Source organism: Primulina eburnea, chromosome 11 (assembly GCF_022965805.1).
Source record: "Primulina eburnea isolate SZY01 chromosome 11, ASM2296580v1, whole genome shotgun sequence".
Classification (NCBI taxonomy): Eukaryota; Viridiplantae; Streptophyta; class Magnoliopsida; order Lamiales; family Gesneriaceae; genus Primulina; species Primulina eburnea.
Window position 1 is genome coordinate 27,242,347 of NC_133111.1, and position 14,505 is coordinate 27,256,851.

Genomic DNA, 14,505 nt, shown 5'->3' on the forward strand with positions numbered 1-14,505 from the left:
ATGTAATGGTGATGGTTTATGGCTTCAAAATATGATATGAATGGTATTGAATGATATAGAATGAAACAAAGAATGTATGGGTAGAGTAGAAAGTTGATCTTTAGCCAAATAAGTAATGGAAGTGCTAAAAAGGTATGAAACTGTGGCAGCAGTTGTGGTTTTTAGCATAATATTTTGTATATTGATCTAAATGATATGAGGCCACTTTCATTAGAAAGATAAGACATAAGGCTATAATTTCGTGTTTTAAGTTTTGTTCAAATCATTGCGGAAAACAAGCCAAAAGCGCCCCGACGTGTGTAATATGTATCGTCGTTCCTCCAGTGACACATGTTTGGAGATTGAGCATAACTCTTTACTCAGACCTTCAAATGACATGAGGTCAATTGGAGATTCATGCCAAGCCATAGGGCTACAACTTTCATGTTTACTACTTTTCCAACTTATGAAGGGAAGAGGCGTTTCGGAGTCGATCTTTCATGTGGCTGTGTGAAGAGCGGCGCCCGAGCGATAAGAAATTACTGCCCGAGCGCCACTGCTTCTGGAATATTGGGTTTTGGACAGAAACGTCCGCGCTAGGGCGGTAATTTATGACCGCCGAGTGCCCAGCACAGTACAAAAGCGTGTTTTTGGGTGAATTAAGGCATAAAATTGAATGAGACTCTCATTTTCTTCATTTCCTTTCTCTTTCCTTCTCTTATCCATCGATTCTAAGCTAGGGTTCTACATCTTCTTCTTCTTCTCTCGTCAATCACGCAATTAATCTTCAATCCGGAGTTGGAACTTCATCTTTTTTAGTGAAAGGGACAAAGGTAATTGGTTTTTCTTCTTGTTCTTGTGTTATTGAAAATGGTGGGGTTAGGGGATGATAGTTGTGATAGATGTATTGGGATAAATGGTCATCTAATGTTATTATTTGGGTGTTGATGGTTAGTTATTGGGTTTATTGTTGTAGGATCACCGTCAAGTTTTAGGAAACCAAGTGCTCCAAGTGTTGTAAGTGGAATCATTTCTTCAATGCATCACATGATCCTATATGTATGAGTTTTGATGATTTTATGACGTTAACTCCTTTCGAATTCCATTCATGATATATATATATATATATATATATATATATATATATATATATATATATATATATATATATATGTAAATATGTATATATATGGTAGTGCAATCATATGAATTTTTGAATGAAAGGAGTTAAACTATATATGATGAAAGTAGATACTATATTAAATGGTATCTGATGAATATGAAAATCTTTTGCATGAATTTTATGTGTTGCTTGAGACAGGTGGCATGTCCTATTTATGGGGAGATGCTGCCCAAATTTTTTTTAAATTTACACAGTTTCTCCAAATTATATTTTAAAGCTTCCGCACTAATTATGCATTTTAGTCGCGAGTGTTACATTTAGTTGTATCAGAGCCGAGATTTTCGGAACAATGATTTGGCATATGACTTCCTCTGCTGTCGACAATTTGGTATGTATGTACCTGCATCATTTGACATAATATGGATGTGTAGCCTCAATAATTATGATATGTTATGTATGGAAATGGTTATAAACTAATATGTATCATAGGATCATGCCGCCTAAGCGTAAAGCATCAGAAGGGGAGGATAGTTCATCATCTAGAGTTGTGGATGAATTTAGCAAGTTTTTGAAAAATCAGGCCAAAGTACAAGGCGAGCAAATCCAGCAACTCTTACGAATGCAGAATGCAGAGCGAGGGAGAGATTGAGAGCAGGTGAGGCCAAATCCCAGTAGTGAAGACGCATACGAAAGATTTCGTAATATGAAGCCACCCGAATTTGATGGTAGCACTGATCCCATGGTTGCCTTGGAATGGGTCAAAGCTGTGGAGGAAATTTATGATTATCTACAGTTTGACGATAATGATCGAGTCAGTTGTGCCATTTTTCTACTGACCAAGACGAAAAGGATTTGGTGGGAAGCCACCATGGTATCAGTTAATGTCTCGGCATTCAAGTGGCAGGAGTTTAAAGATTTATTCTATGACAAATATTTTCCTCGAGATGTTCGAAGTCAGAAAGTGAAGGAATTCCTAGAATTGATCCAAGGAAATATGACAATGCAAGAGTATATTCTCAAATTCGAACAAGGGTGTCAATTTGCCCCATATCGGGCCAGCAATGACATCGAAAAGGGCGAGCATTTTCTCTGAGGTATTCGGGCTGAAATTAAAAGAGACGTTCGAATGTCTAAAGCTGCTTCATATAAAGAGATTTTTGAAAAATCAAGGATGGCCAAGCATGACGAGAAGGAAATTGAAAGAGAAAGACAGTTGAAGCGCCAAATTTTTTCTACTAAAGGACAAGGATCCGGATGGGAAGGTAAGGGCAAGTTCAGAGGCAAAGAAAAAGAGGAGCATCGACCCAAAGCTCCTATGCCACCGCCTACATATGATCGACCTGTATGTCTAAAATGTGGCAAAATGCATACAGGTGAGTGCTTGGTTGGAAGTAATCGATGATTTCGTTGTGGAGGTGTTGGACATGTTATAGAAAATTGTCCAGTGAAGGGTGAGAAAGGGAAGGATAGCGTTCAAGGCAGAATCTTCACAATGACCAAAGAAGGCGCAAATCCTGATTCTTCTGTTATATCAGGTACTATCTTAATTTCAGGCAAGGCCACTATTACATTGATTGACACTGGTGCTACGCATTCCTTTATGTGTGAAATTTTCTTGCGATCTTTGAATGTTGTTCCATCTTTTGAACCCCTCCATTATAGTATTTTGCTGCCATCGGGAGACGAATTATGGCCTTCCACTATTCTTAAAGGTTTTACAGTGCAAGTAAAGGAGAAAATGTATTTTACTGATCTTATTATTATTCCCATTGTGGCGTTTGATTTTATTTTGGGAATGGACTAGCTATCGTCATATCGTACAGTTATTGACTGGGTGGATAAAATGGTTCGATTTCCTGCAGAAGATGACGATAGCGGGATTTTCGAGAGTTCAGGTATTTCGCTTGGCACTCATTATATTTCTTGTATCAAAGCTCAGGAATTGTTATCAAAGGGGTGTCATGGGTTTTTAGCTGCTGTGGTAGATGTGAATACTGAGATGATGAATAAATTGAATGAGATTGAGGTAGTATGGGATTTTCCTGATGTATTTGCAGATGATGTGCCTGGATTGCCACCTGACCGTGAAGTTGAGTTTTTGATTGACGTGGTTCCAGGTACTTCTCCGATTTCAAAAGCTCCTTACCGAATGGGCCCGACTGAAATGAAGGAGCTGAAGAATCAGTTGCAGGATCTATTAAACAAAGGCTTTATTCGTCCGAGTTCTTCTCCGTGGGGAGCTCCGGTTTTTATTTGTCAAAAAGAAAGATGGATCTTTGCGGTTGTGCATTTATTATAGAGAGATCGACAAAGTCACGATCAAGAATAAATATCCATTGCCAAGGATTGACTATCTCTTTGATCAGCTACAGGGAGCGACAGTGTTTTCAAAGATCGACCTGCGTTATAGTTATTATCAGCTGAAAGTTAGGGAAGCCGACTTCCCTAAAACTGCATTCAAAACCAGGTATGGCCATTATGAGTTCTTAGTCATGTCATTCGGGTTGACGAATGCTCCGTCTGTCTTCATGGATCTAATGAACCGAGTCTTCAAGCCATATTTGGATAGCTTTGTTATCGTTTTCATTGACGATATCCTGATTTATTCCAAGATTCGGGAACTTCATGTCGAGCAACTCAGAACTGTATTGAAGTTATTGAGGGAAAAGCAATTATACGCAAGTTTAAAAAGTATGAATTCTGTTTTGGAGAAAGTATCATTTCTGGGTCATATTGTTTCGAGAGACGGCATTGCAGTGGATCCTATGAAGATTGAAGCGATTAAACAATGGCCTATTCCTATGAGAGTGTCCGAGGTGCGTAGTTTTCTTGGTTTGGCAGGTTATTATCGACATTTTATTGTCGATTTCTCCAAAATAGCCTTACCATTAACCAATCTGACACTACAAGAAAAGTGGGTTTCCGCAGCGTGCAATATGCGCCGCGGAAAGGTATAATGCACGCTGCGATGCACGCTGTAAAGTTGAAAGCCGTCTTAAGTTTGACACTATTGGCGGCGTGCAATTTACGCTGCGGTTTAGTCTATTAACGGCGTGCAGAGTATGCTGTTGATAGTTAAACTATTGACAGCGTGCATATGTACGCTGTTAATACAACATTCTACGACGTGCACATATACGCCGTTAATAGTTATAAAACAGAAAAACCTTAGCGACGGTTTACGGCAAACCGTCGCAAAATTGCGACGGTTTAAAACCGTTGCTAATTTAGCGACGGTCTTTAAATGAAGCGACGAACTTATTATTTCGCGACAGTTCAAACACCGTCGCTAAATTTTGCGTCCATTTGAAAAAAAAATTACTTTATAATTTAATTAATTTTTATAAAACTACAATGCAACTATAATAATATACTCATAATCTGAATTAACAATTAAAAAATACTCATGATCTTAATTAACAATTAAATAATTTACCAAAAATTGAATAAAAACAGAAACTTAAATCGAAACTTAAATCATGTTAGTAGAGAAAATTTTAAGTGTTGTGAAAAAAAATGCAACGGAGATGGGTAATAAATAGAGAATTTACGATTTTTTAGCGACGGTTTGTGACTAATTAGTCGCCGATGTACATCTATTCACGACGGTTTTCAATTAACCGTCGCCGATTTGAATCGGCGACGGTTACATTTAAACCGTCGCTAATTGTGTATTTAAATCAGCGACGGTTTCTTTCAGACCGTAGCTAATTTAAGATTCGAACTCATTTTCCGCGGCGTGCTTATAATATGCATGCCGTGAATAATAATATTGACGGCGTACGATTAATGTACGTCGTTAATTTTTTAATACGATTTTTTTTAAAAAAAATGATTTACTTTTTGCAGCACACATAAACTTGCACGTCGTTAATAATACTATTAACGGCGTGCTTTTATGGTGCGCTGTCATTTATATAATTTATTAACAGCACACATAAATGCATGCTGCGGATATTACTATCCGTAGTGTGCTTTAATGGACGCCGTCAATAATAATATCCGCAGCGCGCTTTTAATGCACGCCGTTAATAGTATCAAGTTACTATCCCAGCGTGCTTTTAATGCACGCCTTCAGTAGTAATATCCGCAGCGTTTTTTTAATGCACGCCGTTAATAGTATCAAGTGCAACACTATTAATGGCGCACATATGGGTGCACGCCGCGAAAAGTAGTATTCGCAGCGTGCGTTTAATGCATGTTGTTGATGATGTGCTGCGGAAAATCATTTTTCTTGCAGTGTGACAAGGAAAGCGGTGAAGTTTGAGTGGACAAACGAATGTCAACATGGATTTCAAGTGTTGAAAGACAAGTTGACATCAGCCCCTATCCTAGCACTTCCGTGTGGTACTAAAGATTTTATTATATACACTGATGCGTCAAAGATGGGACTTGACAAGTTGACATCAGCCCCTATCCTAGCACTTCCGTGCGGTACTGAAGATTTTATTATATACACTGATGCGTCAAAGATGGGACTTGGAGCTGTACTGATGCAGCGTGGGAAAGTAATCGCTTATGCTTCTAGTCAGTTGAAGAAATACAATAAGAATTATCCCACCCACGATCTTGAATTGGCGGCTGTGGTCTTCGTGTTGAAAATATGGAGGCATTATTTATATGGCGAGAAATGTGAAGTTTTCACAGACCACAAGAGCTTGAAATATCTTTTCTCACAGAACGAACTCAACATGCGGTAAAGGAGGTGGTTAGAACTTGTTAAAGATTTTGATGTGACCATTAGCTACCACCCAGGTAAAGCAAATGTTGTTGCAGATGCTTTGAGTCGCAAGTCAGTTTCTTCTTTGAGCCCATTGATTCAGAAGCCGTTGTTATTGGATCTTCAGAGGAGCGAGATCTCTATGGTAGACCAAGGGACCATCGCTAGACTTTCAGCTTTTGTTATTCGACCTACGTTGACAGATAGGATATGACAGGAGCAGCCTAATGACAATCAATTGATGGAATTGCGATCCAAAGCTGATAAGAAAGGAAATACAGAGTTTGCGGTGAACATTGATGATTTGTTAACGTTTAGAGGTCGGATATGTGTTCCAGTGGTGATGACGTTCGACTTGTTGTTTTGATAGAAGCTCATACCGCGCCATACTCGATACATCCAGGTAGCACCAATATGTATCAGGATCTCCGACGTTCTATACTGGTGGCCAAGTATGAAAAGTGATACCGCAAAGTTATATCTGAATGTCTAAAATGTCAGCAGGTAAATATTGAGTATCAAAGATCTGCTGGAATTTTGCAATCCCTCCCAATACCTCAGTGGAAGTGGGAGCACATCACCATGGACTTCGTAACGGGACTTCCAAGAACATCAAAGGGTAACAACTCCATCTGGGTGATTGTTAACAGGTTAACCAATTCGGCTCATTTTCTTCCAGTCAAGACGACGTTTACAATGAACCAATATTCTTAATTTTATGTAGCTGAGATTGTGAGACTTCATGGTATCTGTGGTATCTGATCGTGACCCAAAGTTTACTTTTGAATTCTGGAAGAGCTTGCACAGAGCCTTGGGCACCAGGTTGACTTTTAGCACATCATATCATCCTCAGAGTGACGGGTAGTCAGAGAGGGTGATTCAAATTCTTGAAGATATGCTACGATCTTGCACGATTGATTTTCCTGGTAGTTGGGATTCTAAATTTCCACTTGCGGAATTTACATATAACAATAGTTATCAGGCGAAGATTGGCATGGCACCATACGAGGCATTGTACGGCAGGAAATGTAGGTCACCATTGAACTGGGATGAAGTCGGTGAAAGAAAGATGTTAGGACCAAAATTGGTCCAACAGACAGCTGATGTGATTACTTTAATCCAGGACAGAATGAAGACGGCACAACCAGACAGAAAATTTATGCCGATAACCGAAGAAGGCCTTTGGAGTTTGAAGTTGGAAATGATGTATTTGTCAAAATTGCTCGTCTCAAAGGCATTATGAGATTTGGTAGGAAAGGAAAGCTGAGACCATGATTTATCGGCCCATTTGAAATTCTGGACAGGATTGGAGAAAGAGCAAATCATCTAGCCTTACCGCCGGACTTGGATAGAGTCCACAATGTATTTCACGTCTCAATGCTCAGGAAGTACATCTCAAACTCTTCCCATGTTCTCAGACATGAAGCGTTGGATCTGATGCCGAACTTGACTTATCAAGAAGTACCAATCCAGATTTTAGATCGCAAGGTTAAAGTAATCAGGAATAAGGAGATCGGCATTATTAAGATTCTTTGGTGTAATCAGTTGGTTGAAGAAGTAACGTGGGAGCCTGAGGAAGAAATGAAACTGCAATATCCTACGTTATTTGAACGGTAATGGCAATTTCGAGGACCAAATTTCTTAAGGAGTGGAGAATTTTAACGCCCAGACATTCGTATGCATATGATGTAAGGTAATGATTATGATTAAGTATGGTCATTATTCCTTTTATGGTTTGTTAAGATGATCGTTTGGGATATGTGATTTAATGTTGATGGTTTATGGCTTCAAAATATGATATGAATGGTATTGAATGATATAGAATGAACCAGAGAATGAATGGGTAGAATAGAAAGTTGATCTTTAGCCAAATAAGTAATGGAAGTGCTAAAAAGGTATGAAACTGTGGCAGCAGTAGTGGTTTTTAGCATAATATTTTGTATATTGATCTAAATGATATGAGGCCACTTTCATTAGAAAGATAAGACATAAGGCTATAATTTCGTGTTTTAAGTTTTGTTCAAATCATTGCGGAAAACAAGCCAAAAGCGCCCCGACATGTGTAATGTGTATCGTCGTTCCTCCAGTGACACATGTTTGGAGATTGAGCATAACTCTTTACTCAGACCTTCAAATGACATGAGGTCAATTGGAGATTCATGCCAAGCCATAGGGCTACAACTTTCATGTTTACTACTTTTCCAACTTATGAAGGGAAGAGGCGTTTCGGAGGCGATCTTTCATGTGGCTGTGTGAAGAGCGGCGCCCGAGCGATAAGAAATTACTGCCCGAGCGCCACTGCTTCTGGAATTTTGGGTTTTGGACAGAAACGTCCGCGCTAGGGCGGTAATTTATGACCGCCGAGTGCCCAGCACAGTACAAAAGCGTGTTTTTGGGTGAATTAAGGCATAAAATTGAATGAGACTCTCATTTTCTTCATTTCCTTTCTCTTTCCTTCTCTTATCCATCGATTCTAAGCTAGGGTTCTTCTTCATCTTCTTCTTCACTCATTCAATCAAGCAATTAATTTTCAATCCGGAGTTGGAACTTCATCTTTTTAGTGAAAAGGACAAAGTAAGTGGTTTTTCTTCTTGTTCTTGAGTTATTGAAGACAGTGGAGTTAGGGATGATAGTTGTGATAGATGTATTGCGATAAATGGTCATCTAATGTTATTATTTGGGTGTTGATGGTTAGTTATTGGGTTTATTGTTGTATGATATGTGTGATTTTTATGTGTTTTATTACATTAATTTGTGTGTGTTTGCATTGTGCATGCATACATTTCGTTTACATTTTGTTCATTTTAGAGTCAACATTTGCATGTGATCGTGTCTCACTTGGATGTGACGAAATTGCAGGAAAAATGACCGGAAAAACAAAAATCGGAGCCAAGTGCCAAGTCAAGAAAATAAGGTGCAAAAGAGTTGGCGCTCAGGCGGTGAAATTGTACCGCTCCAGCGCGAGAGGTTAAAGGCCAAGGAGAATTCCAGAGAGGTCGGCGCTCGAGCGGTTGTTTTCTATCGCTCGAGCGCGACCGAGGATCCAAGAAGAAAAAGTTACAGAAGAATTGGTGCTTGAGCGGTAATTCCATACCGCCCGAGCGCGAGAAGCCGCATACCCCAAGTGTTTTACAGAGAGTGTGGCGCTCGAGCAGTAATTCTTTACCGCCCGAGCGCCACCTAATTTTGGCAAGATTTCTTGTCCGATCTTTTACCTTATTTTGGAGGAGGGAAGATATGGAAAGGAAGGAGGCAAGAATTGGGGGAGGCATTGAGACTTCAAAAAAGACGGCTCGGAGCTTGGGAGGAACTTATGTGCTTGGATTGAAGATTCGAGGATTTCCGGGCACCGTTCTTCGTGTTTTTCGTCAATTCTAGTATTTCTGATTTAGTTTTCATCTTTTAAACATTGTTTTGCTGATTTCACTTATGAATATTAGCTGCTAAACTTTAATATTTGTTGGGATTAAGGGGATCCTACCCCAAACTCTTATATAATTAATTTGCATCTCGATTTCTGATTTGTTCTTGATTATACTATTGTTTTTCTTCGTGTTGTTAGAGCGTAGCTAACTTTAACAATGTTTTTATATTGCGAGTGAGTTCGAGAGAATAACTTGTGATAGGAACGAGTAGTATAATCCGTGGATCTACAATTTACATAGACATATGAAATTGGATACGCGCCGATAGTCATAGTCTTTAGGGTCGAAAACTAGGGGGTTTCATAAATCGACATGCGATTCACACTTTATAAATAATTAAAGACATTTAATTACTTCATTGAGTCGAATTAGTTTGGCATAGCTCGAGAGAGTGTGTTCAATTGAATAGGAAATCCTGTCGGAAGCATACAATCATTATCGAATAAATTAATTAATTAACGAGGGGTAGGTGAACCGAAATTCCCAACAAATTCATTTCTCATTGAATTTTACTCAACATTTTAGATATTAATTCTCATTCATTACTTATTAAACCATTTTATTTGCATCTTTCTTTGAGCATAGTAGTATTAATCACTCAATCGAATTTTCGTTGCTAAAGATCTCATAACTGAAAAGAATAATTGTTAAACACAGTCCTCAGTGGAACGATACTCGTACTCATATACATTATACTATTACTTGACATCGTGCACTTGCGATTAATTTTGAGCATACAAAATCATATTTTTATTGAGGATTCCATAGTTCAAGTTTTGCTCGATCAAGTTTTTGGCGCCGTTGCCGGGGTTTGTTAATCTACAATTTTATTTTAGTTATTTTCTTTAGCATTATTTTACTTTTCTTGAGCTAACACTCCATATTTTATTCTAGAAATCTTGTCTAGTGCATGCCAAAGTCACTTGACGTGGAGCTTGAATTCGATCCTGAAATTGAAAGAACTTTCCGCAAAAGAAGACAGCAGCAGAAACTAAAAGAACTGATGGAGAGGTAGTTGAATGATCAAGAGGAGGAACGTCGTGAAGATAGACATGTGGAGATGCCGCGCCACATACCAATGCTGGAGTATGCCCAACCTTCTTTGGAGGGTGCACGCCCAAGCATTGTGAGGCCTATGGTGCGGGCAAACCAGTTCGAAATCAAACCAGCTATAATTCAGATGATTCAGAACACAGTCCAGTTTGGAGGATTTGCAGTAGATGACCCAAACACACACATCGCATAATTTCTTGAAATTTGCAATACGTTTAAATTCAATGGAGTTTCTGATGATGCTGTTAGATTGCGTTTTTTTCCTTTCTCCTTGCGTGATAAAGCTAAAGCTTGGTTGAATTGTTTGCCTGTAGGTTCAATCACCACATGGGAGGATATGGCAAAAGCATTTCTCATCAAATATTTTCCTCCATCTAAGACCATGAAACTTCGGGCAGACATCACAACATTTGCTCAATTCGATCAGGAGTATTTATATGAGGCATGGGAAAGCTTCAAGGATCTACTACGAAGATGCCCACATCACGAATTACCACTTGGGTTAGTCATTCAAACATTTTATTATAGTTTGCTTACTCCTAACCGTACTATGATAGATGCTGCTGCGTGTGGGAATTTATTGAGAAAAACTGCGGAATAAGGATATGAGTTGTTGGAGGAAATGGCTGCGAGCAGTTATCATCCTCAATCTGAAAGGAACAACCAGCGGAAAAGTGCAGGAGTTCACCAGGTAACTGACCTTTCTGCTATTACTGCACAACTTGATGTTTTGAACAGGAAACTAGACAGCTTGAATGTGGGTCGCACGGCTAGGCGTCTTCAAGAGATATTTTGTGAAAAGTGTGGAGGGGAACACTATGTGAAAGACTGTCAAGATGACAATCCATTTTATGTGCAAGAAGGGGCAAGAATAAATCAAGTAGGGGTCCAAAACCGTCCAAGGAACGATCCATATTCAAACACATACATTCCTGGATGGAGGCAACATCCAAACTTCTCATGGGGCGGTCAAAATAGTCAGAATCGACCGCAAGTAGGACAACCATATGGGAAACAACCGATGTACAGATCAGATCCTCCTAGAGAAGAAAAATCCAACCTGGAGCAAATGATGTCTAAGTTCATCTTGTCTACCGAGACTAGACTACAGAATCAGGATGCATCGATAAAGGGGCTTGAAAATCAGATTGGGCAGTTAGCGAAGATGATAGCAAGTAGAGAGCCCGACACCTTGCCAAGTAACACCGAGACTAATCCAAAAGAGCAAGTGAAGGCCATTTAGTTGAAGAGTGGAAAAATTTTAGAGTCAAAGGAAAAAGAAAAAAATTCAAGTGCCGGATGAACAGACTGAGACATCCAAAGGTAAGTCTTCTAACTCTACACCAGCACCTTTTGCACAACCTAAAATTGTTATACCTCCTCCTTTTCCTACAGCATTGAAAAAAGCAAAACTAGATGCACAATTCGGTAAGTTTCTTGAGTTATTCAAAAAATTGCATATCAATATTCCTTTTGCCGATGCTTTGATGCAAATGCCTAGTTATGCTAAATTCTTGAAAGATATATTGGCCAATAAGAGGAAGTTGTAGGAGCACATGACAGTGAACTTAACTGAAAATTGCTCTGCTTTGGTGCAAAACAAAATCCCACCGAAACTAAAAGACCCAGTGAGTTTTTCTATTCCTTTCACGATTGGTGATATTGTTTTTCGCAAAGCTTTGTGTGATCTTGGTGCAAGTATTAATCTTATGCCTTTATCTGTATTTAGGAAACTTGGATTGGGGGAACCTAAGCCGACGAGGATGTTTTACAACTGGCAGACAGATCTGTCAAGTATCCACGGGGAGTTATCGAGGATGTGCAAGTGAAAGTAGATAAGTTTATTTTTCCTACTGATTTCGTGGTGCTCGACATGGAGGAGGATATGGAGATGCCCTTGATTTTGGGGAGACCGTTCCTTGCGACTGGCAAGGCCTTGATTGATGTTCAAGAATGGAAGTTGAGATTGAGAGTGGGCGAGGACGAGATTACTTTTGATGTTTTTAATGCACTTAAACACACTCTGCATTCTGATAGTTGTTTTAGAATTGATGCCTTTGATCCGCTTGTGTCTAACTATGTGCAGGATGCTCTGAGGGACTCTTTGGAGACCATTATCACTACTGAATTGGGAGAAGAGGAATTGGACGAAGAAAAAGCTGAAATAGTGGCATACTTTAATGCCAACCATTCATGGAGAAAGCCAATGAGGATGCGACTGGAAGATCTGGGGGATCGAAGAGATTTGACCCCTCCCAAGCCAAGCATCGAGGACCCACCGACGCTTGAGCTCAAACCATTGCCTTCGCACCTAAAATACGTGTACCTAGGTGAGAATAACACTTTACCTGTCATTATTTCAGCTGCTTTGACAGATGTGATGGAGGACAAACTGTTGAACGTCTTGAAAGCGCACAAGAGTGCATTTGCGTGGAAAGTGGCGGATATTAAAGGGATCAATCCATTAGTCTGCATGCACAAGATATTGATGGAAGAAAAGTACTCACCTCTCGTGCAACCTCAGAGAAGATTGAATCCAAAGATGCAAGAGGTAGTAAAGACAGAAACTATCAAACTCCTTGATGCAGGTATTATCTATCCTATATCTGATAGTGCATGGGTAAGTCCTGTTCAGTGTGTGCCGAAAAAAGGTGGGATTACGGTGATCACGAATGAAAATAACGAATTAATACCCACTAGAACTATTCCGGGATGGCGTGTGTGCATTGATTATAGGAAATTAAATGATGCTACCTGTAAAGATCACTTTCCACTGCCCTTCATTGATCAAATGCTTGAGAGGTTAGCGGGTCATGAGTTTTATTGTTTTTTGGATGGGTATTCAGGGTATAACCAAATCATGATTGCGCCCGAGGACCAACAGAACCACTTTCACTTGTCCTTATGGCACTTTTGCTTTTAGACGGATGCCCTTTGGTCTATGTAATGCCCCTGCCACGTTTCAGCGATGCATGACTGCTATATTTCATGACATGATAGAAACTTTCCTTGAGATATTTATGGAGGACTTCTCGTAATTTGGCTCTTCTTTTGATAGTTGTTTGCAGAATTTGAAGGTGGTGTTGATGCGATGCGAGGAGACAAATTTTGTGCTGAATTGGGAAAAATGCCACTTCATGGTACAAGAAGGAATTGTCCTAGGACACAAGATTTTGGAACAAGGGATTGAGGTGGACAAGGCGAAAGTAGAAGTCATCAAGAACCTGCCACCACCATCTTCAATAAAGGGAGTTAGAAGTTTTCTAGGCCACGTCGGTTTCTATCGGCGGTTTATCAAATATTTTTCTAAAGTCGCCAAACCTCTATTTTCTCTACTTATGAAAGATATGCCATTTGATTTTAATTCTAACTGTTTGCAGGCATACGAGGATTTAAAGGAGCGCTTGGTGACGGCTCCTGTCTTGGTGGCACCGGATTGGGATCTGCCCTTCGAGGTCATGTGCGATGCCAGTGATACTGCGGTTGGTGTTGTCCTCGGCCAAAGACGGAACAAGGTCTTCCACACTATATACTATGCAAGTAAGACTCTAGATGAAGCACAATTAAATTATGCCACCACTGAAAAAGAGTTACTTGCAGTAGTGTTTGCACTTGATAAATTTCATTCATACCTTGTTTTGTCTAAAGTCATTGTTTACACAGACCACTCAGTATTGAAGTATTTACTTGCTAAAAAGGATGCAAAACCACGCCTACTTAGGTGGATTTTACTGTTTCAAGAATTTGATTTAGAAATCAAAGATAAAGAAAGGTGTTGAAAATGTGGTAGCAGATCACTTGTCTTAATTAGAATTGATCAGTGATGATTGTGTGAATGATGCTATTAATGATTGGTTCCCTGATGAGCAACTGTTTGAGGTGAAAAATTGTCCATGGTATGCAAATTTCCTTGTTATGGGCTCACCCTCCCCCCCCCCCCCCCCAAATTTAACATTTCACCGAAGAAAGAAATTCTTTTCGGACGTGAAATATTATTTTTGGGAGGAACCCTTCTTGTTCAAAATATGTGCAGATTCCATGATAAGAAGGTGTGTTGCAAAGGAGGATTTTGGTCAAATCCTCAACCATTGCCATGACCGTGAGGTAGGTGGTCATTTTGGACCAACAAGGACGGCATCCAAGGTACTTGAATGTGGCTTTTATTGACCAACCCTCTTTAAATATGCTCGTTCTTATGTGCTAGC

The 14,505-nt window shown here is 39.5% G+C and overlaps 1 protein-coding gene and 1 non-coding gene across 2 annotated transcripts; one reads left to right on the forward strand and one right to left on the reverse strand.

Moving 5' to 3' along the window:
- Nucleotides 1–1,805: 1,805 nt before the first annotated feature.
- LOC140805491 (uncharacterized) lies at nt 1,806–2,195 on the forward strand. The gene has a single exon (XM_073161762.1). The coding sequence runs from the start codon at nt 1,806–1,808 to the stop codon at nt 2,193–2,195; it is 390 nt and encodes a 129-aa protein (XP_073017863.1).
- An 8,491-nt stretch (nt 2,196–10,686) lies between these two features.
- On the reverse strand, nt 10,687–10,792 carry LOC140806499 (small nucleolar RNA R71). The gene has a single exon (XR_012112570.1). It is a non-coding gene; the product is annotated as a small nucleolar RNA R71 (small nucleolar RNA).
- Between the last annotated feature and the right edge of the window lie 3,713 nt (nt 10,793–14,505).

Bases quoted from the DNA above. Each gene is read 5' to 3' on its own strand.
- LOC140805491 (XM_073161762.1), top strand. From the start codon at position 1,806: ATGAAGCCACCCGAATTTGATGGTAGCACTGATCCCATGGTTGCCTTG.